Raw genomic sequence first — 27,500 nt, 5'->3', positions numbered from 1 at the left:
AGATTCTGTGCTGGGCATAATTAGAAAAGGAACTGAAAGTTAAACATGCCAATATATTGAGGAGACTGGGACGCTCTGTGAAGTTCCGATCACGAAATGGCAAACATAATTCCTGACTTCTTTTGTGGTAAGAAATTGATAATCTGTCCATTGATCTATAAATGTTAAACACTGTTCATTCTACCTCTTTTTTATTTCAGTATATTACTCCTTGGTGCTACCACTAGATAGGTGGTACAGTTTGAGGGTTGAAAGTCTGAAAGTGTTGTTTCTTAATTCCAGTGAAACCTGATCCTCCTCAGATAACTGAAGTAAAACCAATTGCAGGGATGAAACAAATGCTAAGAGTTTCCTGGAAAAGACCTCGCAAGATACCAAAAGGATCTTATCTAAAGTGCCAGATTCACTACACAGCAGCAACAAAAAATCACACAGTAAGATGAATTTTAATGAAATTGCAAATCATCGAACTCATAACTATTGGTAGTTTACATGATCTACAACAGATATTGTGACAAATTCTGTATGGTATGCTTATCATAGTAGGCATGTTATGTAAAAAAAACAACAACAAAATTTTGTTTTGAAAGCACCTGACATTCCCACTTTTCAAAGCAGGTTCATATTGTGTAATAATGACTCTTTGTCATCTATCTGGGTGACATTTTGACTGGATTCCCATCCTGAAAATAGTGTTAGTTTAGAAATTTTCACCCTTTTTGCCTGATGTTGTACTATTTCACAGTCAGTCTCAAACATTTCTGCCATATCTCCCCCCCCCCCCCCCCCCATATTTTCTTATTTGAGAAGAGAGGCTGTTCTGCTGTTTCTCTTTGAATTGTATCTCTCTAGGGCCTAGGTGAAACATGAGTATCTGATTTTTCAGAACAGTAAGAATAATTTGAGTTTTAGAGTTTTGCACTGAGAGAGTGAAGCCCCTTAAGATAAGAGTGAAAGTCAGTTGTTCAGTGGGTCCTTGGTATTCGCTGCGGTTTGGTTCCAGGACCTCCGGTGGATACAAAAATCAGTGGATGATCAAGTCCCATTAAATACAGTAGCATAGCAAAATGGCATCTCTTTTATAAAATGACAAAATTAAGGTTTGCTATTTGGAATTTATAATTAAAAAATATTTTCATGGATGCTTGAATCTGTAGATACAGAGGGCCAACTGCACTAGTGTTATATGCACTTTGTAGCAAAAAATTGGAGTTCACATGCTATGTGGCAACTGCACTGGTTGTAGCTGTACTGGTTTGATACAACACTTGCTGCACATAAAGAGTAAAAGGAAGATGAAAGAGTCAGTGAGGTTTTTCATACATGGGCTGAGTCCCTACATCCCCACACATACAGCCTTTCTCCCTGCCATTGGAGCAGCCTCTCTCTGCCATTTGGTGGCTTGGGGAGGGCAGGGGGCTTTAAAGCAATGTGCAGCAATGTTTCTTCTGCTGGACACTGGAAGCCAAACATACTTTTCCTTCACTTAATACCTAGTTGTATGTCTTCTTTATGGTTCCAGCTACAGAAACACATACAGCCTTTCTTCTCAAAGAAGAAAATATGGGGGGGGGGGGGGGGAGAGATATGGCAGAAATGTTTGAGACTGACTATGAAATAGTACAACATTAGGCAAAAAGGTGAAAACTTCTAAGCTAACACTATTTTCAGGATGGGAATGCAGTCAAAATGTCACCAGTTAGCCATGAGAAGTTGTCCACAGCATTGCCCAGTCCATGCAACTTACTCCTTGGTGCTGGGACAACTTCTCATGGCTAACTGGTGACATTTTGACTGCATTCCCATCCTGAAAATAGCGTTAGCTGGATGCTTCCATCTGCAGAAATAAAAAATGGGCATGTGCAGGTGCATAATGCATATGTTGACCATAGACCATAGAGTCAAGCTGGAGGACCTAGAAATTCCTAGAGAGAACATTGCTCTGGGCATTTGTAGGTCCTCCAGTGCACTTTGATGGTCAGTGTATGGCAGAAGTTGACCATAGAGTCACACTGGAGGACCTAGAGATTCCTAGAGAGGTGTTCTCTGAGGTTTTTAAAAAAAAAATTTATTTGCTGTTTTCCCACTTTCATAGGGCCCTGTTCTTCTAAAACAAGCCAGTGTGGAGGGCCCATGGTAGTTACAGTTTTCTCAGACGATCCCAAGAAAACCCTTAGATTCACCTTAGAGTTGCCATAAGTTGGAAATTACTTGCCATAAGTTGGAAATCTGAGCTGTATAGGGGCTAGAAATGAATTTTAATGTTTTGGGTGTAAAATGATAAGGGATTATATTTATATTTATACTGATTCACTACTATATATATGGACAGGTTGCTTACCTGTAACTGGTTTTTCAATTGGTTATCTACAAATTCACACAAATGGGTTATTCTGCACCTGCGCAGTAAGCTTTGGAATGTTCTGGACTCACTAGGGAAGACTTTTTGGTGGTGTCTCTGCCCACCCTCTGTATGTCCCTAGTCTTCCCACCCTTTCTCAATTTCAGCGTAGCGTAGAGAATGTAAATTAGCAGGACACGACTGAAGGGAGGATGTGCAGGATTTGTGTGAATTCGCAGATGACCATTCAAAGAACCACAGTTACAGGTAACAGCCTGTCTGTCTTCTTCGTGGTCTATGCGAATCACACAAATGGGTTAGACTAAAAAGCTTCAGTCAGTGGAGGAGGGAGTGTCATGAAAACCATGTAAAAATTTCAAAGAAGGTAAACAACAATAAAGTTTACTTAAACTGTGACCCTGAATGTTGTACATTCTTTTTGTTTGTTCTCATTTGCACTCTTATGCATAGAGAATAAGAAACATGCAATGGAACAAATTTTAATGTAAACTAGAAAACAACACTGCCCTCTCAAAAACTGTATCCTGTCTGGCTCAAGTATCCAGGTGGTAGTGTGTAATAAAGGTCAATGGCTGGGACCAGACAGCAGCTTTACAGACATCCTCTAGGGAAAGGCCACTCAAGAAGGCAGAGGATATTGCTACTGCCCTGGAAGAGTGAGCTCGAATCCGAGCTGGAAAAGTCTTCCCCGACAGTTCATAGCACAAATGGATAGTGACAGTCACCCACTTGGAAAATCTCTGAGTGGAAATAGGATCTGAGTAGCATTCAGTCTCTTGGAACATCTTGAACCCGAAGTCCTGTCCAGGTAAAATGCCAGTGCCCTTTGGACATTGAGGGTGTGCAGGTGGCGCTTGGTATCGGAAGCTGGGCTCAGGACCAAAATAGGCAACACAATGGTTGATATGGAAGGATGATACCACATTAAGGCAGGAAAGTGATATTGGGATGGAGCATCACCTTGTCCTTGTGGAAGCTCAGGTAAGGCTGGTCCATATGGAGAATGCAAAGCTTGCTTGCACATCGTTCCAAGGTGATGGCCACAAGAAAGGCCTCGTGCAAAGGCAGGATAGCACCAGTTACAAGCTCCATGCCGGGGTTGGTACTGAGGATGGAGAGTGTAAATTATTAAAACTTTTTGGAAACTTCTTAACCAAAGGGTCTTTAAAAAAAGGCCGGTCATCAAACTGGTAGTGGAAGATAATAGCAGCCAGATCAGAGAAGACAGGGAAAGACCCGAGTCAGCTAGGGTCATCAGAAAATCCAGTACATTCAGGGCCTGAACACAGGATGGAGAGAGATCTTTTTTAGCAAGGAAGTCCAAAAACATATTCCACTTGAGGGAGTAAGATTTCCTTGTAGAGGGCTTGTGAGTCACCAGAATGACAGTCCGTACTGAGTCAGGTAATTCTAAGGATGGATTCTCCATTGGATGAGAAAAAACGTGTCAAGGTCTGGATGATGGACTAGACCGTCGTGGATTGTCAGGAGATCAGGACGGGGCAGGAGTCTGTAAAACTCTCCAGGACAGATGTAGAAGAAGGGCAAACCACGGCTGTCTCGGTCACCAGGGGGTGATGAGGATGGCATTTGAGAGGTCCATTCTCATCTTGGCAATGACTCTGGTGATGAGTGGGAAATGGGGAAAGGCGTAGGCATACTTAAATCCATTGGAGTTGTCGCACTTTAATTTCTTTGCTTTGCTGCAGCCCCACACTCATGTTGGGGCATTTATATGCAGGAGTGAAAATGCACATCCTGAGTTCTGTTTGCTCTGGTTTTTAGCCCTGGAGCGCACCTTCAGTCCAGTTTCTGCGTGCTTTGGAGGTGTTCGTCATCTAAACACCCCACCTTCAAAGCAGTTGAAACCCACTTTATTTTGCCTGTCTGTTCCACCCCATTATTTACTAAAACAATATTTTCTCCGTTTTTAGGAAGATATATTTATAAGTGACAGAGAAGAATATAATCTCACAAACCTGTGGGATTTTACATACTATACTGTTGTTCTTCGGTGTACTCTTAATGAGTCGAAGATTTGGAGTGAATGGAGTATAGAGAAAATGGGAAGAACAGAAGAACAAGGTAAGCAACAATAGACTGATGTTTTAAACAACTGTTAATTTTTAATTTGCCAATGCCAAAGTTTTTCTGTGAAGATTAATCTGGTTAGAGTTTATGTTTTTATAAATGTTTCCAAAAGGTTCATACAAAATAATGGCACCTACCATAGGTAACTTGAAGGCATACATGCACACACTGTATAAGATTTATGGTCAATTGATGTAGCTACTCTTTAGATGGATCAATCTAATGAATCAGTTAGTAAATGGTATACAACTTTATGAAGTGCCATAGCAGTGGGGAAAATTGGATGGGGAAAGGGTCTCTACTACTGAAAGAATGACACACACACATACATATATACAGGAAGAGAAGGAGGAGGAAGTGGACTATAGCCGTGGAGAACACATATTAGAAGAAAGAGCAAGTTGCTGCTTTGAAGAAAGAAGCTAATGCATAAGAAGTAGTGGGCAGAGAGGAAAAGGCCAAAAATACTAAAAAGTAAAGCATCAGAAATCACAAAGTAAAAAAGACAAAGTAAAACTATCTGGTGGTGTGATTCCCTGTGGATTTTAGATATTATATTTTAAGAGACTAAGACTTAAATCTAGTTGCTGGTTCAACTAGAGCAGACCCATTGAATCAATGTGACCATCTTAATGTTTTTTGTGAGATTCATTGATTTAGTAGACATATTCTACCTGGGATTAGTGATTAAGGCCTAAGTATCCTTGCTGTTAATGTAAAATGAAGCAAACTTGGTCTAAAATACAGATCTGACCCTTTATCAGAATTTTATATCTCTGTTTTTGTAAAATTGCCATTGTGTTTCAGAGCTGTAACCTTTAAAAATACATACATAGTTGGAGATTGAATTAAAAAATATAGCTGTGTTAGTGTTGATCAGTATGCAAAGGGATCTTGTAGCACCTTTGAGACTAACTGAGAGAAAGAAGTTGATAGGATAAGCCATTGTAAATTTAAGTCTGTTTCATTAGATGCATGGAGTGAAGTGTCTAGGAGCAGACCTTATAGCTATGAATGATCTGGTTGCATATGTGAATATCAGTAGACATGCACAACTAGTGGGAATGGTGATGGGGTGACCAATTTTAAGGGTAGTTGAAGACAAATGCAGGAAGAAAGATGTTGCCTAAAGCCAAGGTGAGTAGATAATGATATGAATGGTGGAGTGAGTTATTGGAGTGTAGTTTGATGCTGGCTGGAAACCAGAAAGGAGATGGGTTACACTGGCAAAGAGAGTCCTCATGCAGCGGGAGTGTTAACTAGTGTTATAACATGTGTAGAGTGCGAGGAAGCCATTGTCTGTGTTCAACCCACTGTTGATGGACTTGAGTTTGTTGATATATTCCAATTCTATTACAGTGCACCCATGCCATGTGCGGATACATTTTACGTGGCTTCCAGGGTATGTGGAAGCCGCTTGGGGAGGGAAACAATGGTGCGCGCACCCATGGCGCACACACGCCACTCTACCACATGCACGCGCCCCATTATATCCTATGGGGCTTGAGCATAGGCGGATTTTCCCATACGTGAGAGGATCTGGAACAGATCTCTTCCGTAAGGAGAGGGCCCGGTGTATTTCTCTTTTCAATCTTCCTTTGTAGGGTTTTTTTGTGTTCTTGTTTTTTTGTTCAAAGACTGCTGTTCTGAAGTGTGAGATGGAATACCCTGGAAGATTAAGTGTTCTGATACTCTTTTTAAATGTAGTCCCATTCTTAATGTCTGACTTATGTCAGTTTATCCTCTGGTGCAGAGACTGGCCAGTTTTGTGGGTGATGTGATGCCTTGTGATAACATTTCTGAATAGATGTGTGGGCAGAGTTGGTATCTGGGTTTGTGGCAAAGATTTTGGTAGTGTCTACAGGATGGAAATTTTAGATGTGTAAATATGTGTAGTGTTCAGTGGATTGGTGATATGGTGTGGTGCTTAGATATCTGTGGTGTAGCTGTTATGTGGTGTCCAGAAAGTGAACTTGTTCTGTTGATAGTTCCAGACTGAGATTGATAGTAAGGTGGGAGTTGTTGAAATTTTGGTAGAATGTCTTGAGTGAGTTAGTCCTCTCTGTGAGTCCAAATTGTGAAGATACAGCATGACATAGTGGTTTGAGTGTAGGACTATGACTCTGAAGACCAGGGTTCAATTCCCAGATCGGCCATGATACCCACTGAGGGACCGTAGGCAAGTCACATGCTCTCAACCTCAGGGGAATGCAATGGCAAATTTTCTCTGAACAAAATCTTGTCAAGAAAACACTGTGATAGGGTTGCCTTAGGGTTGTTGTTAGTGGGATATGATTTGAAGGCACACAACAACAATAACAACAACAAAACCTCAGGTAGAGGAGAGGTTTCTGGTGCTCCAGGATCCCTTTGTATAGTTGGAGTGCTGATGCTTGGTGATGATGTGACTATCAGAGCTGAGGACCCTACTATACAAGCATACTTTGCATACATGTGTGAAAATCCTACGGCAGCATTACACTAACATAAGGCTTTGTTACTTGATCCCTGCCACTTTCTTCATACTCCCTTGGAAGCTGGAAATAATGGCAGTGGAAGGGGAAGACTTCAAAAATATGCCACCTGTTTCTTGAGTACCTAGCTTCAAAAGAGACCACCAAGGCCAGAAGGTACAAGCAGGCTGGATTGGACAATGACTTATATCAGGACATAGGATTTATCTACACCAGCCTTTTCATACTGCCTTAGCTCCATAGACTCATTGAAAGACACTTGTGAAGTGTACTGAGAAGGGAATATACTACTAACTATCAATATTCCGATTTGAACTAGTATCTTGCACAACTATATGCCAATTTATAAAGCCGTTTCATTTAGTCTGGGAAAGTGTGGGCTGCACTGATGTTTTTATAATTTTTACTTTGCAAAGAATAATCAGACAGGAACGACCTGAGGATTGCTAAGCATTTAATCATAAAATTTATTGAGTCTTTTGTGTGCACATTTGCTAGAGGAGATATTAATGGACTACTTCATAGCAGCTAAAGGAGCTGTTGAGGGATACAACAAAGAATCACTTATGTATGTATGCTTATTCTTGCTGCTGAAAGACAATAGGATACTATCCAGCCTGAATCAATGTAACACAGGAGTAGCTATCTTAATGGGGTTGTAGAAGTACACAGTCCATGCATTTTTCCTTTCTGTTTTTAATTCTATTTTAATAGCTCCTTTGAGGGTAGACTTGTGGAGAGTAATCGAATTTGATCAGCACACTGAAAACCGAGTTGTACACCTTTTATGGGAGGTAAATATTGTCCTATGGATACATTGAAGTTCTTATTTCTTCTGGCTTAATGTCTGGATGGAGAATATACTGTTACCTTGCCTTATTTCTCAACATACTTACTTCTGGAGCCAATTCATTAAAGGCTGGCATTCTTATATTGGAGAGTCATTCATCCTTGGTGGCTTTATATGTAGAAACTACTAAAGTGGCAACCCTAACTGAATAACCTTGCTTTTTATCAGTTAATATTTGGTTTCATTCACTGAATTCTGTACAATGAATTCTTTGCTTTTGATGAATAAAGGAGGATTTCTAGGTCAAATCACATACTGCACAGCATGCTGTTAGACAATTTTTCTGTTTCACTTTTAAGCACTCAGGGACTCTGTAGATTGGATCTACCATGCATAGATACGTGAGGTTTCAAATCCCCTGGTCATTTTAAAACCTACCCCCACCCCAGTTATGAATTGGTTGACAGCAGAAGAAGATAACAGGGAGGGATGAACAAGAATGAATGTGAGCACACTGGATCTATTCTCTCTTCTGCTCATGAGAATAGATTGCATTGGAAATCTGTAGGGCTCGACAGAAGAGCGGCTCCATGCCACCCATCTTTGCCCCGCATAGTTGCCACAGCAACCAAGGGCACGGCAATGATGCGCTCCCTCTTGGGAGCAAAAAGAAGCTGCCAAAAGCAGCTTCCAGTTATTGTTATTATTAACCTTTATTTATAAAGCGCTGTAAATTTACACAGCACTGTACATACAATCTTTTTAATTGGATGGTTCCCTGCCCTCAGGCTTACAATCTAAAAAGACACGATACAAAGGGAGTGGTGGTGGGGAAGGGGCCTCTCTAGTAGGATAATACATATAAAATACATAGCAATACAGGAAATGATTCAATAAAACAGGCAAGAAAAGAACATCAAATAGCAAGTGACAATTATGCAATGCCTGGAAACGCTGCCCTGAACAGGATGGTCTTCAACTCCATTTTGGAAGGGGTGTGATTGGCGCACTTGCGCGCCCTGATGGCATCACTTCTGGCCAGGGCAGTTTAGGCGCTGGCCACGCTTGCACCATCATGGTGTTGCCCATATAGATGGGCGAGCTGTGATGGGGGCATGCTGGCAGACTAGGGCTTCTGGGCATGTAAATACCCAGCCTCATCTAGCCGTAGTTCGCCAGCAGGACGGCGCAAATCACCCATCTCTACTGCCCCTGTGACACCTTGCAAGGGAGGTGCGTCTGCTTACTTACACTACTCTCCTGTAGGAATGGGGGGGGGGATTATATTGTCTTTTGCTTTGTCTTATTGAACTGAATTTTTATTTCTTTGGTTTCATTGTTTCATTGTTTATTGTTGTTTTGGGGACTAAATAGATTTGCAGTTTGTTCCTTGGATGTTTAATTAAAAACTACATGACTTTCAAAGTTGGACTTTTATTCCCTAATCACCTTGCCTCTTTCATAGAATTGTTGGTCAAGGAGATGGGGTTCTGATCTTTTTAACCTTCCCTTAATTTTCCACTGTTTATTTCACCATGTTTTCATAATATAGAAACTTCGTTAAGGAGGGAGACAGAATAGCTGCATAATATCATTTTATTGGGAATGTTAAGTGAGTTATATGAAATAAGACAATTTGCATATCATGATATAATATTGTTAATGATAACAGGATATTGTTGTAGTTACCACAGGCAAAGGACTTGTCTGTGGAGTGATTATGTATGTCTTTATTCAGATAAGTTAATATAGAGATGCAGCTTTCATTACCTCTATTCCTTAATCAATAAATGAACTTCTCACCTCCAACAGGAATGTAAAATATTCCCATGTTCAGGACTAGTGAATGGATATAGAATAAAATATTTTACCAAAAGCAGTGATTCTTTAAAATATGCAAAAAACACTAGTGACAACAGTGCCACTCTCAATCTGACCAAGGAAGCCTATGTAATCAGTGTTACTGCTTTTAATGAAGCTGGAGAGTCTCCTGAGGCTACTTTGAGAATTCCACCGATACATGAAGAAGTAATGGGTGAGTTTAGACAGTCACTGGACGGTAAACCCATCAATCCTAAGATTATATGTCTTGCCTCCAATGAAAGGAGTCATGTCTTTGTATATGGTGCCTTGCAGAAATACAATATTTAGCTCCCTTTTCTTTGTTTTTCTTTACTTAGCTTTTAGCCAGAATAAAAACCTTAGCACCATCACATTTTTGAATATCCTGTGGGCATCAGGTGGTAACACTACCAAAACTTCCAGGTGGGGAAAAATCACAGCAGGTGATGTATACTCCTACAAAACATTGAATTAGTTGCTGGCAAATGTGAGCTGAAGGATCAAGTTGCACTTATGACCTGCTGGCAAGTTTTCTATACTCATTTGCTGATCTGCTTCTGGGCACAATTCAAAGTGCTAGTTATGATTTATAAAACCCTATATAGTTTAGATCCAGGTTATCTGACAGGTCTGGGTCCTGAAATCATTAGGAGAGACTGTTCTGTTTGTCTGACCAGCTTTGCAGACGTGGTTTTTGGGGATGTGAGATAGGACCTATGTAGTGGTGCTCTGTAACTAAGGAAGCTAGAATGGCCCATTCCCTGCAGGTTGTTGTTCTGTCAGCAGGCAAAGTTTTTTATTCTGATAGGCTAATGAAAATTCAAGGTTTTTAACGTAAGAGCTTTTAAAAGAGTGCTATACTATTTTAACTGTGCTGGTTTTTAAAAACATTTACCATTTTAAATTATATAGTTTAAATTGTTTTAAAATACTGTCAATAGTTTAATTCCATTTCAGTTTTAAATTATTTTAAAACATACTGATAGTTTAATGCATTTTAGGATTAATATTTTGAATGTTAACAGTTATACTGTATTGTACTTTAATTGATAAAATGCCTTAAGTCCTGGCTTTCTGAGAAAAGTTGAGGTATAATTTTTTTAATAACAATAGCAACAACAATAGCTAATTAGACATTTTGTGAACAGAATGCTGCATTAGATAGGCCCCTGGTCTTATAAAGTATTGTTATTAGAATATTTATTTATATGCCTCCTTTCTCCCAAAATTGGGACTCAATATGACTTACAACTAACCAATACAACTAAAAACAGTACAACTAAAACATACAAAAAAGTGAACCTTAAAATCAGATTAAACTATCAAAATGATTTAGAATTACACTTAAAATGACAAAATACAATGAAAAAGATAAAAAACCTTTAAAACAATTGCATGACTTTTCTTTTGTTCTTAATATGTACAATTTTCATTCAGTAATTGGCCATTAGAGTTTGGGAGCATATATTTAATTCACTTTATAAATGTGGATTCTTTCTAAAGCTTTGTGTACATTTTCTTTACGTTTAAACAAACACCATAATGTAGCACTACCACATACTTTATCTGTGAGTCGCTTTGGCTCCCTTCTTTGAGAAAGGCGTTATACAAATGAAATAGTAAATAAATAAGCCAAACAGAAAATATGTAGTTAAAGAGCATAATGCTTTGTATTGTTTTTGATTTAATGAGAAGAAATATGTTAGAGAGCAAATAAGAACTTTATTGGAGAGCTTTTGTTTAATAACTATGCAGGATGGGTTGGACAGATTTCTCCAGCTCTGTGAAATCAGTTCATGTGCCAGAGAAACCAAAGAATAGCCATTAAACAGGACTTGCACAGAACGTTTCCTCTAAACCCTAGACTTTCACTGATCTCACAGTTTTAACTCAGACATTAAGCTTCATGATGAATAGCTCTTCAAAGATAACTTGCCAGGTTTTTTTTACAAGGAAGGAAATTACTACCTGCCTCTCTTCCCAAAAAATTCTAGATATTTCTGGTGTTGTTCTGTACAGACAGGTTATCTATCCTTTATTACTACAGGTACTTACCAGTGAGTTGCTATGTGCCTGTGTATTCAGTTTAATTGTGTAACTGGAAATACAGTAACAAAATATGTGCATACATCTATTCATACAGGATGTTTTGCCTATTCCTGAGCTGCATTTTTGTGTTGGCAGCATTTATGGGTAATAATAATAATAATAATAATAATAATAATAATAATAATAATAATTTATATTTGTGTTGAGCTGCATTTTTGTGTTGGCAGCATTTATGGGTAATAATAATAATAATAATAATAATAATAATTTATATTTGTGTTGAGCTGCATTTTTGTGTTGGCAGCATTTATGGGTAATAATAATAATTGTTATTTATATTTCCCGCCTCTCCTAGCGGATCGAGGCGGGATTACAACAATAGAAATAACATTGCAAGATAAAAAACTACAATTTTATATAAAATACATTCAATAAAACAGTAAAACCGCTGAAAGCCGTGAGGGAACCTGCGGGAGCGTGCGGGGGCGCGTCCCATTACTTTCAATGAGGCTCGAGCATATGTGGCTTTTTTTTACACGGGGGCATCTGGAACGGATCCCCGCGTATAAAAAGGACTCACTGTAATAACCAACACTTTGTACTGCACCTGGAAGCTAATTGGTAGCCAGTGAAGAGATTTTAATACTGGTGTTATGAGGACTGATCTAGATGTTCCAGTGACCAATCTGGCTGGTACATTTTGCATCATTTGAAGCTTCTGAACTTGGTACATAGGTAGCCCCATGTAGAGCGCATTACAGAAATCTAAACGAGAGATTACCAGTGTGTGTACCACTGCTTCAAGGTCCTTTTAGTCCAGGTAGGGATGCAGTTGGCCTATCAACCGAAGTTGGTACCATGCACTCCTGGCCATCATATCCACATGGGATGATAACTGTAAAGATGGGTCCAGGAGTACTCCCAAACTGTGAACTTTGTCCTTTAAGGGAAGTGTGACCCCGTCCAAGACTGGTTGACAAAATTCTGTCCCTGGACTTGGGGTACCTATCGCAAGTACCTCTGTTTTCTCTGGATTCAACTTGAGTCTGTTTTCCCTCATCCAGTCCATTACTAACCCAAGACAGGTCACTTAGTTACTGCAACTGTCGGAGACATAGAAAAATAGATTTGGGTGTCATCAGCAGACTGATAACACTGTGCCCCATGTCTCCGGATGGTCTCTCCCAGCGGCTTCATGTAAATGTTAAACAGCATGTGGGATAGAATGGCACCTTGAGGGACATCAGATGTCAGCTCTCTCCTAGAGGAGCAACTGTCCCCCAGCCTCACCATCTGGAATCTGCCCGAGAGGTAGGAGTGGAGCACTGGAGCGCAGCGCCCCCAATATCTAACTCCCTCAGGCGTTCCAGAAGGATACTATGGTTGATGGTATCAAATGCTGCTGAGATGTCCAAGAGCACCATCACGGTCACACTTCCCCTGTTGATTCCCAGACGGAGATCATCAACTAAGGAGACCATGGCCGTCTCAACTCTGTATCCCACCCTGAAGCCAGTTTGAAATGGATCCATATAATCGGCTTCATCCAAGACAGCTTGGAGTTGGGAGGCAACTGCCCTCTTGATCACTTTGCCCAAGAATGGTAAGAGAGAGACTGGTCTATAATTGTTTCTTACCAGGGGATCTAGAGAGGGTTTTTAAAAAGTGGTCTTACTACTGCTTGTTTTAATTTAGATGGAAATATTCCCTTCCAAAAGGATGCATTAATTATAAGTTGTAATAATATTTTCATTGCATCCTGGTGGCGCAGTGGTTAAATGCCTGTACTGCAGCCATACACTCAAAACCACAAGGTTGCGAGTTCAAGACCAGCAAAAGGGCCCAAGCTTGACTCAGGCTTGCATCCTTCCGAGGTCGCTAAAATGAGTACCCAGACTGTTGGGGGCAAATTAGCTTACTTGCTAATTAGCTTACTTGCTGTTCACCGCTATGATCTTTGGAATAGCGGTATATAAATAAAAAACAAAAAAAATCCCCTCCCTGAGCGGTCAACCATGATGGGCAAGGATCGAGAGGGCACGTTATTTTCCTTACATTTCCAAGGAGCTTGTCCACTTCATCGGTATTTACAAACTCAAAATGATCCAGCTATTCAAAGCTATTGTCAACACCAGGCTGTGGCATAAAATGTGCCCTTTTGACGTCTTTTTGCCTCCAACCTTTTTTTCCCTAAACAGTACTCAGAGATTTTATTAATCAGAATAATAGTTAAATTTCTGACATGTGTTTAAGTCAATATTTTTATTAATATGAACATTTGTTGTCCTAGATCATGAAAGGATTGTTTCCATCAAGGCTTCTGCTTTAGAGGAGCAAATGTTTTTGGAATGGGAACCGTCGAATGTAGAAATAAACAACTATATTGTAGAATGGTATTATGAGTCAAATTCAATCAAGAGATCATGGCAAAAGATAAACACTACAAAATGGACATCACCAAAAGGTAGGCTTTAAATGATTATTTACATCCAGTAAGATCCTGAGCAGAGGGGGCAGAATAGCATAGGATGAGCCTGTGCTTTCCTGCCCCTGGTGTACATCCAGGTTAATCCATTGGCATGGGGACAGGGGGGTGCTCACACACCTGTACCTACACCGACCCAGGGCCACCCCTTACCTTTCAAAAGTGTAGGCTTCATTTCAGAAGATTCCCAGTTGCTCCCTCTGACGTGGAAATGGGGCACCCAGCTGTACCTACTTGATCAGACATCCCACATTAGATGAGGCGACAGGGAGTTTCTCAGATGGATTGCCTTCCGGAAGGGTAAAAAGCATGATAGGCCTGAACAGCCCGGTTTTGCACGAAACCAAGGGTATTTTACCCCGGGGTAAAGGCTGTTTAGCCCAGGGTTAGAATGGATCCTCTGGATTCATGTCAGCACAGGCAGGATCTGGCCCAATCCTGCCACAGGTGTTTCAGTCTGCGTTGTCTAAACTAGACAACATAAGGCCAGGGGGAAGCCGGTTGTTTGGCCCATGCAAACAGTCTCTAAGGCTGGTAAAAGTTCTAAACACTGCGTAATTAATAATCTTTATTAATTAAAAAAAGAAAAGAAAAAAAGTTGTTTCCTTTTTTTTAAACAAAACCATGAATACTATAGAATACAAAATATTAGCATCAATCTATACATTAATTATTACACAAAGAGAATAAATAATAGTTACAACAATATCAAAAAGTATCCTTCCTACTTTCTGTGAGGTTTGCCTGTAAGTTTACATTGAATTTCGATCGCCCTCAATTATAACACTGAAAAAAAGAGTTGAATTCTGAAACATGTAAAATATAAACATACTTCCACTAACGTGAAGTATTCATTGTCATAACATGATTACCTAGTCCAGTGATGGCAATCCTTTTAGAGACCCAGTGCCCAAGCAACAATCCCAAACCCACTTATTTATTGCAAAGTGCCGTGTCCCTCTGGCTTTCTAGTAACAAACTCTGCCAGTCTCTGTGCTGGGGCAACGACACAAGTGCCCACAGAGGTGGCTCTGAGTGCCACCTCTGGCACGCGTGCCATAGGTTTGCCATCACTGATCCTAGTCCTTCAGTACAAGTATATTAAATGTAAATGCTACGATTTTCTTTGTAGACTTGTTTACTCCAGACCAAGCGTAAAGTTTTTACCCCATTTTGTTTTCAAGTATTTTATCAGAGGTCTCCATTGTTCCTCAAATATAGTCATAGATTTCTTTTAAATTAAATATGTTAGCTTATCAATTTCTATCACCTCGTAAATTTCATCAGCCAGTCGTTTAAATCTGGTATTATTTTCTGAAAACTTACATGGCAGAAAGTGATGCATTGTTGCCTGATTCCTATTTAATTTCTAATACACCCAAATGATCCTTAGCTTCACACTTCTGTTCAAGATAATAAGGGAAAAGGTCTCAAAGGCTACTAACTGATTTTAAAGACCTGACTGTGTTGTTTATCCCTCTCTTTCTGTGCCCTGTGAGTGCACAACATAATATCTTGCTTTGTATCTTTAAAGAACTAATGATATTCCATATTTCTGATTTCTTTCAGGAGCCTTCATACGTTTTAAATACTACTACATTTCTGTATATCCCTTGTATAAAGATGAAATAAAAACTCCATGTTCCATCAGAACTTACTTTCATCAAGGAAGTATGTATAAATAGTTGTCTCTATAGTGAATTAATCTGTTTCACTGATATCAAATTCTTGCATGGGAACTTCATTTTTGAGGATGATCCACAAAATTTAAAATGAGTGCCTGGGAGAGAGACTGCAAATTGCAGTGTCCTTTTCTATCTTGGGAATGTTATAAAAATAATCCACCATTTTTGCTGTTAATACCATATTGTTCCTCCCAGTTATTGTTCATGCAGTCTTGCAATAGATTAATACAAAATGGTTTCTGACCTAACTATCTATTAAAATACCGGTGTACCACTGGGCAGTCAGAGCATTAGTGGATTGGCAAGTTCAGCCTAGAAATAAATGAAGTTTTCTCTGTGTGTTTTGGGCATGTCATCTGTAAAGAATCAAACCTTTGTTCTTAGCCCACTTGGTCATGCCTTATTGAAGGGTCAATTCCTTCCACTGGTGCCATAGGATTGGGGATATTTCTGATGAAAACTGATTTTCTTCTGCATGCCAGACTACATTCGTATGTTTTAATCAAAAGGAAAGAAGGTTGAATTTATTCAGAAGCAACTGAGGTATTTGTTGGTGGTTGCGTCCTTTCTGCATGAAAGTTAAACTGCAATTATAATTTAATTTAGCTTAATTATTTTATTTATATCCTGTCTTTCTCTCAAATAGGACCCATTTCTCTTAAGAGTTAGGAAGAGTTGAAAAGTGATAAAAATTATATGCTGAAGTGCCTCATGGCCACTGGGCTGTCTCTGTTACAGAATTCTATATTAATAAACCAATTTAAATGATGGGTTCTTGAACAGAACAGCAAACAAGCAAGGAAGATCCAGTTTAGTAAAGAAAACAATTTATTTTGCTAGCAAGATCTCAGTTTAGGATTTGGATCCTAATTAACCCCTGAGCTAAAGAATAAATGTAAAATCCTCCTTTTTATAGACATCTTAACAAAGACTTTCTGTGACAAAATTCTATTGGATGTAAACGGTTTTAAACATACAAAAATGCATTCAATCAGAACAAAGAATTCTGAATACATCAAAATCTCATTACTTATGCATTAGCAACCTATGCCACATTCCAAGCTTTTCTCTTATCAAAGGCCTCTCACCAGATAATATGCATCAACCCTGGCCTTGCACTCAGTAGTCTACATATTCCATGCAAATCCTTTATCAACATACATTAGTCTGACTCAAAGTAGACATCATGCACCAGCATTTATCCTTCAAAATATGTCACGCCAACCTTTTTACCCATCTTGTTAAAATTTCTAAGTACTTCAGCAAACTTTTACTATGGTTAAGTTCACTTTTTGGGGTCTCTTTCTATTATGGTTAAGTTCACCTTTTTGGGGTCTCTTTCTATTATTCATTTAAGGGAACTAGATATTGATTATATAGAACAAAAATTGAATATTGCCACTTGCCATCTCATCTCCACGTAATGATTAATTGCATGGACAGTTTGTTGTTGTGTCCCTTCAAGTTGTTTCCAATTTATGGTGACCCTAAGGCAAACCTATTATGGGTTTTTCTGGGAGAGTGTGTGACTTGCCCAAGGTCACCCAGTTGGATTTCCATGGCCAAGCAGGAAATCAAACCCTGATCTCCAGAGTTGTAGGCCAACACTCAAACCACTACACCACACTGGCTCTCCTAGTCAGATTTTAGTTACCTTTTAGTTACCTTTTTACTTAATAAAAAGGGGTAAAGGAAGAAAGGGGAAAGCAGCTAGCAGCACCTTTGAGACTAATTCATTTATTTTAGCACACATTTTTGTGGATTTCAACCTTCTGTTGCAGATGCATGGGTGGCATATAGTGTAAAGCCACCAAGAAAATCCACATTTCATTCCTAAAAAAAAAATCTCAATTTTAGGGGCTTGGATAATTGATAAATTCTTGAGGGTTGGCTTTTAATCACCAGCACTCAGGATTAAGCTGATCAGAGTATCAGAATGACTTGCTGTAGGATATGGGTAGGAATTGTTCAATTAAGGTTTCCCTAGTTAAAGAGAAACTGCTTTGCTACAAGTTCACTGTAAATGACATTCTGAAATAGTTAAGGTTTTTCCCCCTCCTGCATTTCTTTATATGATTAGTCCCAGCAGAAGGTCCTACAGCTGAAGAAGTAGAGGACATTGATAAAAACCATGCTACCATAAAATGGAAGGCAATACCAGAAGCAAAGAGAAATGGTTTCATTACTAACTACACTGTATTTTATAAAGCTGAGGATGGAAAAGAATTTGGTAAGTATGCATGTATAAAGCAAAAACATGTCTAATATCACCTGCTAGCAATGTTTTCTTCATTAATACGTTTGCAGACAAATTGCTTCCAGCTAGGCAAAGTGGTCAGCTTTAAAACTTGGAAATATGTTTTCATAAAAAATACTGAACTTCGTACATTTGCCAGGGAAGAAGTTTATATGCTGTGGTATGTGTGATTTGGTTTAGAGACAAAATTCTATTTTCTTCTTCGTGGTCTCTGCGAATCATACAAATGGGTTTCACTGCGCCTGCGCAGTGCTGCTCGGAAACTTCTGGAATCACTGGGCAAAGTTTACTTTGCAACATATAGAAACTTTTTGGCGGTAACTCCGCCCACCCGTTATAAGGCCCCTGCTTTCCCGCTCTTTCCCCAGTTCCTTTTTTCCGCCGCGCTAGCTGCTTCAGGGAACTTTCGCTTGCTTCGCTTGCTTGGAATCGCTTTCGTTTTTGACCTTGGACTGTACTCTTGACCATTCTTTGTCTCCCACCCCTGGTAACTTCGAATCTTCAGACTGTTTATCTCGTTCTCTGGATTCTCCTTTGGCTGTGTCGTCCTCTCAGGATGCCTGCACCCTTCAAAAAGTGTGACATCTGCGGGGGAAAGGTGCCCGTCCAGGACCCGCACTCTTCCTGTCTTCTGTGCCTCGGCAAAGACCATGACGCCAAGGCCTGCCCGCTTTGCAGGTCCCTCTCCTCTCAGGCCCGGAAAAACCGTGAGTCCCGGCTCACCTCGGCGATCGCCCTGGGCAAGGTACAAGAGGGAGGTTCCCGCTCTTCATCCGTCCCGCCTTCCGTGCCCCGCCTTCATCTTCCAGGGCCAGCGTGTCCAGCGTGACATCCGTCAGGGCCACCGTTTCCAGCGTGGTGTGTGTCCCGGCCGGGACATTCCCTCCCGCCACCTCCGATGTGGCCCGTGGCTCCAAACCGTCCAGTGCCACCGACGAACCCTCCAAGCGCCCCCATAAGGCTCTGGGGACCGAGGGCACCGAGCCGTCGTCCAAATCTGCGAGGAAATCGGACGGCTCACACGCGAGGAAGGGGACTGGAGCGGAGGCCCAACTCGCGTCGCCTTCATCATCCAAGGCGTCCCGTCACGCCTCCAAGCCGAGGGAATCGGCTTCGGTTTCGGGAGTGACCCATGCCCCGTCTTCGGACAAGGCAAGGTCCCCAAGGCCTTCCTCATCGGGAGCGACTGCTGTCCTCCTGGACCTCCCGGAAAATCCATTCTTCCCGTTGGAAGAGACCCCGAGACCGGGAAAGAAAAGGCGCCATGACAAGTCGGGCCGTGACCCTGCCTCTAAGAAGTCTAAGCCTGCCAAGGAGCAAGCCGGGACCGACTTGCCCAAGGCTAAAGACAAGAGGCGTTCCCCCTCTAAGAAGGCCCGTGCTTCCACTCCGGCAGCTCTTGATCCAGAGCCTGCCCCTGAGATCCAGCAGACTCCGGTACCGGTCACACCACCGCCTCAGCCCACTATGGACTTCGTCCACGAGACAGGGGACACCGCTCCTGCCCTCCCTTCTGGAGACCTCTCGCTTCCCCATTCCGAGGATGAGGGCGATGGACAACCGCCCCGCCCTCAGGAGGCGCCGGATCTGTTCCTGGACACCCAGTCTGGCCGATACTTCATGTCGGTCACGAAGGAGGTGGCACTCAGAGAGTTCACCAGATTGAACCCCCGTCCGGCTGACCCACAGGAGGGCACGTCTGCCAGATCGGTTCCGGTCGTCTCCGTGTTCGAGAGGCCTCCATCTCCGCCTCGCCGGCGCTCCCGCCCTTTGGCTGATCCCATCCCGAGCCGTCCGAGATCCCAAGTCACAGTGGTTGACGTCCTCTCCTCCGACTTGGACTCTGATGACGAGCCCGTGCCCCCGTCCGAGGTGCTGTCCGAGGAAGAAGATGTCCTCCCGGTGTCGGCTTCGCCCCAGAGGATGCACAATCCTGAGCCTTCTTCCCCATCGGACGACGTCCGTTCTTTTAGTGAGCACGTCGTGAAGATGGCCAGGGCCCTCGACATCGAGCTTGCTTTCCCAGACGATGATGCTCGGGATCCGGTGGAACGTCGGGTTCATGGACGGGTGCCCACACCTCCTTGCCTTCCCCTGCTACCATCTCTCCAGACCATAGTTCAGAGGTCTTGGGACTCACCGGCCAACCTGTCTGCCTCGTCCCGCAAGGTGGAGTCTCTCTACAGAGTCGCCCCGGCAAGCTGTCCCTGGTTGGTTGATCACCCCAGGCCTAATTCGGCTATTGTTGAGGGAGCTCAGCACAGCTTCGTGCCGAAGCAGGCTACCTCCCCTGTCGACCGGGAGGCGAAGAAGGTGGATGGCCTGGCCAAGAAGGCCTACTCGGCAGCGGCCCTGGCGGTAAAGGCCATCAATTATACCGCCTGCATGGGGGCATACGTCCAAATCCTCATGGAACGTATCTCCCCTCTCATCTCGGACATCCCGGATGACGTCCAGAGGCAGTTGATCGAGGTCAGAGACGAGACTCACTCCATCGGAAGCTGGCTCATCACCACTTCCAGAAATATGGCTGACTGTGCAGGGAGGGCCATGTCTGCTTCCATGGCACTCAGACGACACGCTTGGTTGAGGGCCTCGGACCTCAACCCTACCGTCAAGGCGGCCATCGAGGACATGCCACTCGACGGGACCGGGCTCTTCCATGCAGAGACTGACGACCGCCTGAACAGGAAGTTCAGGATGAAGGCGGCAGCTAAGAAGCATGGCATGTCCTCTACACCTGCTTCTCCATTTCGGAAGCGTCAGCGCCCATGGCAGCCGCAAGGTCAGTCTCAAGGGACCTTCCCTCGGGATCGACAGTCCCAACAACAGGGCTCCCAGAGACGTCGCTACCCCTCGCAGTCTTCCTCCTCCTCTGGCCGTCGTAACTTCCTGCCTCGGTACCGCAAGTCCCGCCGGCAGGACACCGACCAGGGGAAGAAGAGAACCTGAAGGGACGCAGCGCACTTCGCCTCTCTTTCACCCCCCTTCTTTCTGGACATTTTGAGGCCCTTCGCTAACACCTGGGCCTCAGTAACATCGGACTCGTGGGCTCTTAACATCATCCGTAGGGGATATGCCCTCGAGTTCGAAGAGCTCCCTCCAACTGGAGCCTTCATGTCCACTCCCCCCTCGGACACCCTTCTCGACGAAGTGCGCACCTTGCTGGAAAAAGGGGCCATCTCCCCTTCACCGCCTGACCAATGTCCCAGAGCCTTCTTCTCCAGGTACTTTACGGTACCGAAAGCGGATGGGGGCATCAGGCCCATCCTAGACTTGAGACACTTGAATTTGTTCCTGGAATACCGTCGCTTTCGAATGGTAACCTTGGCTTCCATTCTACCTCTGCTCCACCAGGGCCTGTGGTTCGTGACTGTCGACTTGAAGGACGCCTACTTCCACGTCGGGATCCGGGAATCCCACCGGAGATTCCTCGCCTTCGCTGTCGGCTCCACCTCGTACCGCTACAACGTCCTCCCCTTCGGCTTGGCCATGGCTCCACGGGTCTTCACAAAGTGCATGGCACCGGTGGTGGCATACCTTCATCAGAAGGGCTTCATGGTCTTCCCTTACCTGGACGACTGGCTGTTTGCCGCCGAGTCTCCACACGAACTGCAGGAAGCAGTCTCATTCGCCCTGCACCTCTTCGACTCCCTTGGACTGGTCGTCAACAGGGAAAAATCCCACTTCACCCCAACTAGGCAGGTCAAGTTCATCGGGGCAATTCTCGACTCCGAAAGATGCTCCGCCTTTCTCCCTCCAGACCGTTTCCAGGCCTTGACTGCGTCGCTCAGACCTTGCATCTCCCACAGAAGGGTGAGGGCCAGAGATGTCCAGGTCGCTTTGGGCCACATGGCATCAACGACGTTTGTCACACCTTGGGCAAGACTTCGCCTCCGACCGCTCCAGTCCTGGTTCCTCTCCGCCTTCTCTCCGATGGAGGACCCTCCGTCCAAGTGGCTCACGGTACCGAGACCGGTGGCTGCGTCCCTGAGATGGTGGTTGGACTTCCGCAATGTCGGCGCCGGGATGCCTTTTCATCAGCCCCAGTCACAGCTGACTCTGACAACCGACGCATCCCTGGAGGGTTGGGGCGCCCACCTGCTCGATTTGGTCGTCAAGGACAGGTGGTCCGCCCAGGACAAGCTCCTCCACATCAACGCCCTGGAGATGCTGGCAGTGGAGAAGGCATTAAGGGCGTTCGAGTTCGCCGTCACAGGCAAGGTGGTCCTCCTGAGGACGGACAACACCACCGTGATGTATTACATCAACAAGCAAGGAGGCACCAGATCCAAGACCCTGCTCGACCTGACGCTCCGCATTTGGGACTGGTGCATCCAAAGACAAATCCTCCTTCAGGCGATTCACCTTCCGGGAGAGGACAACGAGCTGGCAGACCGCCTCAGCAGATCCCCATCGGTGTGCCACGAGTGGAGGCTCCATCCCGAGATGGTCAGCGACCTCTTCGACCGGTGGGGAACCCCCCCGGATCGACCTCTTCGCGACCAGGTGGAACACCCACTGTCCCCAGTTCTGCTCCAGGAAGTCGATGGACGGATCCCTCGGAGACGCATTCGCCTTCCTCTGGACGGGGGAGCTTCTCTACGCGTTCCCTCCGTTCCCTCTCGTCATCAGGGCAGTGTCCAAGATGACAACGGACCGCTCGCATGTGATCCTGATCACCCCGTGGTGGCCGAGACAGCCCTGGTTTGCATCCCTTCTTCACCTTTCCAAGAAATGCTTTCTCCGCCTCGATCCTCGTCCGGACCTACTGTCAATCCAGGACGGACGGATTCTCCACCCGGACATCGAGAGCCTGCCGCTGGTAGCCTGGAGAATACAGCCCTGACTGCCCTGCCAGAGGCGGTGAGGACGGTGATCCTGGCTGCAAGGAAACCTTCCACCCAGCGGCCCTATGCCTCCAAGTGGAGGAAATTTGGCCTGTTCCTGGACCAAAAAGGCTTGTCTCCTGCTCAAGTGTCCACTCCAGTGGTGCTGGAGTTTTTGATGGCACTTTTGGATGAGGGGCTTTCTCTCGCATCCATCAAGTGCTATTTGTCTGCCATTTGTGCCAAATATCAGTTCGGGGGGAGGGTTTCCTTCTTCAAGGACCCCTTGGTGAAGGAGTTCCTTAAAGGTTGGGCTAACCTGTATCCTCCTGTGTCGGTACCGGCACCGGCTTGGAGTTTGGAGGCGGTACTGTCCGCCCTCCAATCCAAGCCCTTTGAACTGCTGGCCACAGCGGACCTGAGACTACTGACTTAGAAAACCGCTTTTCTTGTGGCCATCACCTCTGCCCACCGTGCGGGCGAACTCTGTGCCTTACGGAGGGACCAGCCGTTTTTGAGGTTCCACAAGGACAAGGTAGTCCTCCGGACAGACATTACTTTCTTGCCGAAGGTAGTATCGGCTTTTCACATGTGTCAGGACATTGTACTGCCTACCCTCGCATCCAATCCGACGTCGGATGCGGAACGACGCCTGCACTCTCTTGATGTCAGGAGAGCACTGGCGTTTTATTTGGACAGAACTGCTGCCTCCAGTCGGTCCGAGAGACTTTTCCAATGCTACTCGGAGCCGAAGAAGGGGTTGCCCGTGTCTGCGCAGAGGTTTTCCAAATGGGTGGCTGGTACCATCCACCTCTGCTATGAACTGCTGGGCAAGTCTCTCCCGGGCAGGGTCCGGTCCCATTCCACAAGGTCAATGTCAGCATCCTCTGCATTTCTGTCAGGGATTTCCCTGGAGGATGTCTGTAAGGCTGCTGTCTGGTCCCAGCCATTGACTTTTATAAAGCACTATAGGTTGGACACCAGAGCCATCCGAGACGCAGCTTTCGGGAGGGCTGTGTTGGTTTCAGGGTTGCATTGATTGCACTACTGATGGTTGTGCTTCAGCATTTATTTTTATAATGCCTTCTGTTTCATTCTGTGAATGTTGGTATGCACAATTTCAATGGGATGGGTCTTGCACGACCTTATCTCCCCTTCTCAGGTTTAGCAATGATTGTTGCTTGTTGTTGGTGCAAAACAATAAGACTGACTCTTTTTATGGTTCAAGGTGTTTATTGTTGTAATAAAATTACCTTTGGTTTACCATAGCTTTGGTCTCAGGACACTCCCTCCGCCACATACCTAAGCTTGTCAGTCTAAACCCATTTGTATGATTCGCAGAGACCACGAAGAAGAAGGACAGGTTGCTTACCTGTAACAGTATTTCTTCGAGTGGTCATCTGCGAATACATACAAATCCCACCCGTCCGTCCCCTCAGTGTCCTGCTCTCATTGGCTCTCTCCATCGCCTGCTTGGCGGAAAAATTGCGGAACTGGGGAAAGAGCGGGAAAGCAGGGGCCTTATAACGGGTGGGCGGAGTTACCGCCAAAAAGTTTTTATATGTTGCAAAGTAAACTTTGCCCAGTGATTCCAGAAGTTTCCGAGCAGCACTGCGCAGGCGCAGTGAAACCCATTTGTATGTATTCGCAGATGACCACTCGAAGAAATACTGTTACAGGTAAGCAACCTGTCCTTCCCCTCTCCATTCCTGCCCTTGTCATGCATATAATTCTGGAGAATTTGTATGCTTATGGTGTTTTGTCAGTGCCTGTGACAATATGAACCAACCCCATAACTCTGCCTTTAAGGCTCTATGTTTCCTTAAGCCCTTTCCTATTTCTTTTGGTTTGCATTTTCCCAAACCTAGCACCAAAGTTCATTGAGGTTTTCAAGCATATTTGCTTTGTTGGGCTTGCTGCAACAGTTGAAAATATCAGCTGAGGAGCATATAACACCAAATATGTTGTATTGTAATAATGTCAGCCAATATACAGCTCTTGAGATTGTGTTCTCTGCCAATCAGATGTTATGGTAGGGGATACTGGGGATTTGTAAACCTTCAAAATTATGCCTGATTAAATAGTAGTTTGTCTTACAGGCTTCATGAAAAGAAAATAAACGATATATCTAAGTATTTGTATGTGCAAGCGGGTTGGTGGTAGTGGTGGAAGGGCACAGCTACATCTCTTCTGAGGTCTTGCAATAACAAAAACAAAAAACAACTGTCGCTGCTTCTTGCCTCTAATACATAGCAGACATTTTTGTTTGTTTATTTTTTTCTTTTCTGACAGACATGGAGGGAGAGTTGGGATTGCAGAGTCACAGTTGTGCCCTCTTGGATAGTGTCAAAGGAAGCTAAGTTACCCCATCTCTCAAGTCTGAGTTCTGTTTTCAGGTGCTGTGACCTAAAAGGATGTTGCACTGTAACTTTATCCAGCTCCACTGACCCTGCTTTCTTCAAGATATATGTTTCTCCCATTGCAACAGACTTGCCTAACTTTCTTAATACAGTGGGCCCTCGTCTTACGTGGGGATCCATTCCGGATCCCTCCGCATAAGGTGAATTCTGCCTATGCTCAAGCCCCATTGTAAACAATGGGGCTCGTGCGCGGCGGTGCGCGGGGCGCAACGGACGCGCGCGGCCATTCAATTGAATGGGACACGCCGCCCCTTCCACCCGCGTGTGCCCTGCGGCTTGAGCGCGTATGCTCAAGCTGCATAAGGCATGCCCACGTATGACGCGGACGCGCTGTATTTTATTGTATTTACCATATACACTCGACTGTAAGTCGACCTCACATATAAGTCGAGGGCAGGTAGTGGGGCCAAAATTGTGGATTTTGATATAACCCATGGATACGTTGAGGGTAAAACGTAGAGGCATGTAATAAAGGATATAAGGGATGAAGGAAAGGAAAATGATGCCAAAGCACACCTCTATTTTCACACCCAGTCATTCAAAGAGGCCAAAAGCAATGCTGTGTCAGAGAGAGGAGAGCGGCCAGTGCTTCTTTTAGGTGATGGACTAATCTGTTGCCTTTCACCACTCCTCAGAGAAGGAGATGGTCCCTATTTTGATAAAAGTTAAGGTACAGTACATATATTGACCCATGGATAAATTGACCCAATTTTTTCAAGTCAAATGTTTGACTAAAATTTGACTAAAACATGAGTATATACAGTAGTTGTGGGGCTTGCAAGAGCCCAATGAGCTTCTAGTAGTATATTTCCATGTGAAATGTTTTTTGTTTTCTTACAGCAGATATGATGAGACACATAAAACCATAGAGTTGGAAGAGACCACAAGGGCCATCCAGTAAAACCCCTGCCATGCAGGAACTCTCAATCAAAGCATCCCTGACAGATGGCCATCCAGCCTCTGTTTAAAGATCTTTAAGGAAGGAGACTCCACTACACTCTAAGGGAGTGTGTTCCACTGTTGAACAGCCCTTACTGTCAGGAAGTTCCTCCTAGTGTTTAGGTAGAATCTCTTTTCCTGTAGCTTGCATCCATTGTTTTGGTTCTCTGGAGCGGCAGAAAACAAGCTTGCTCCCTCCTCAATATGACATTCCTTCAAATATTTAAACAGGGCTATCATATCACCTCTTAACCTTCTCTTCTCCAGGCTAAACATACCCAGCTCCCTAAAGCGTTCCTCATAAGGCATGGTTTCCAGGCCCTTCACCATTTTAGTCACCCTCCTTTGGACATGCTCCAGTTTGTCAGTGTCCTTTTTGAATTATGGTCCCCAGAACTGGATACAATATTCCAGGTGGGGCCTGACCAAAGCAGAATAGAGTGGCACTATTACTTCCCTTGATCTAGACCAGGGGTAGGCAACCTTTTTGAGCCGGGGGCCGGGTTGGTGTCCCCCAGACAACCGGGGGGGGGGGAGCCAAATAAATAAATAAATAAATAAATAAATAAATAAAATAGGACAACATTTTCAAATGTAGGACACATTTTTTGAAAATGGAGGACATGTGAAAAAATTTGATGATTTTTAAAAAATGTTAATGAGACTTCCGGGAAGTTGGCGGAGTAAGAAGTTGCAAGTCACAAAGGCAGGTGACAAGCGGCACCACTCACGGATTTATTAGCCAGTTTCAAGACCAACTTTCGGCAGCGAAAGAAGGCTAGAATATCCCCCCGATAAAGGGGATCCGGACGGAGCCCGACGAGGTCTCCATTTTGGAGGATTCCACTGGATTCCCCTTGGCATCCCCGGGGGAAACCGAAGAAACCGCCAGGGACGGAGGGTGAACCGCGGCCGCGATCGGTGGCTGAAACCATATTAGAAAGACCGCAGCAGCAAACTCCGCAACTTAAACCCCTGTAAGGGTAAGAAGATTCAAAAAGCGCATGAAGGTTTGGAATTAAAGATCCCCAGGAGTAAAACTTCATCGGAGGACTACAGAACCCAGGGGGAATCCACGGAGAGAGACCAGGATTAATGAAGACGAGACTATGTGACTAAAATACTGATTTATGGGGAATTGAAGGCTGAAGAAAATAGAGTGAGAGGGAGTTGAAGTAAAGTGAATAATAAGGATAAGAAGATCGGGAGAAAAGTTAAGGTGATCCAGGAAGAGAAGTAGACGTGGAGGAGAAAAACCAGGAAGGATTGATGAGGTG

At 44.0% G+C, this 27,500-nt stretch overlaps 1 protein-coding gene across 1 annotated transcript in view; it reads left to right on the top strand.

The window, feature by feature from the left end:
- LOC149324024 (interleukin-31 receptor subunit alpha-like) overlaps window positions 1-27,500 on the top strand; it is a 53,538-nt gene that overhangs the window by 8,325 nt on the left and 17,713 nt on the right. Inside the window, exons 5-11 of the mRNA XM_089485663.1 lie at window positions 283-434; window positions 4,297-4,447; window positions 7,642-7,721; window positions 9,530-9,752; window positions 13,899-14,072; window positions 15,663-15,764; window positions 17,859-18,008. Coding sequence (XP_089341789.1) covers window positions 283-434; window positions 4,297-4,447; window positions 7,642-7,721; window positions 9,530-9,752; window positions 13,899-14,072; window positions 15,663-15,764; window positions 17,859-18,008 — 1,032 coding nt within the window. The remainder of the gene's footprint in view (window positions 1-282; window positions 435-4,296; window positions 4,448-7,641; window positions 7,722-9,529; window positions 9,753-13,898; window positions 14,073-15,662; window positions 15,765-17,858; window positions 18,009-27,500) is intronic.

This window comes from Sceloporus occidentalis, unplaced genomic scaffold, assembly GCF_023333645.1.
Source record: "Sceloporus occidentalis isolate IW3139 unplaced genomic scaffold, rSceOcc1.0.p SCAF_1, whole genome shotgun sequence".
NCBI classification, from domain to species: Eukaryota; Metazoa; Chordata; class Lepidosauria; order Squamata; family Phrynosomatidae; genus Sceloporus; species Sceloporus occidentalis.
This window is presented reverse-complemented; position numbering and strand designations above follow the sequence as displayed.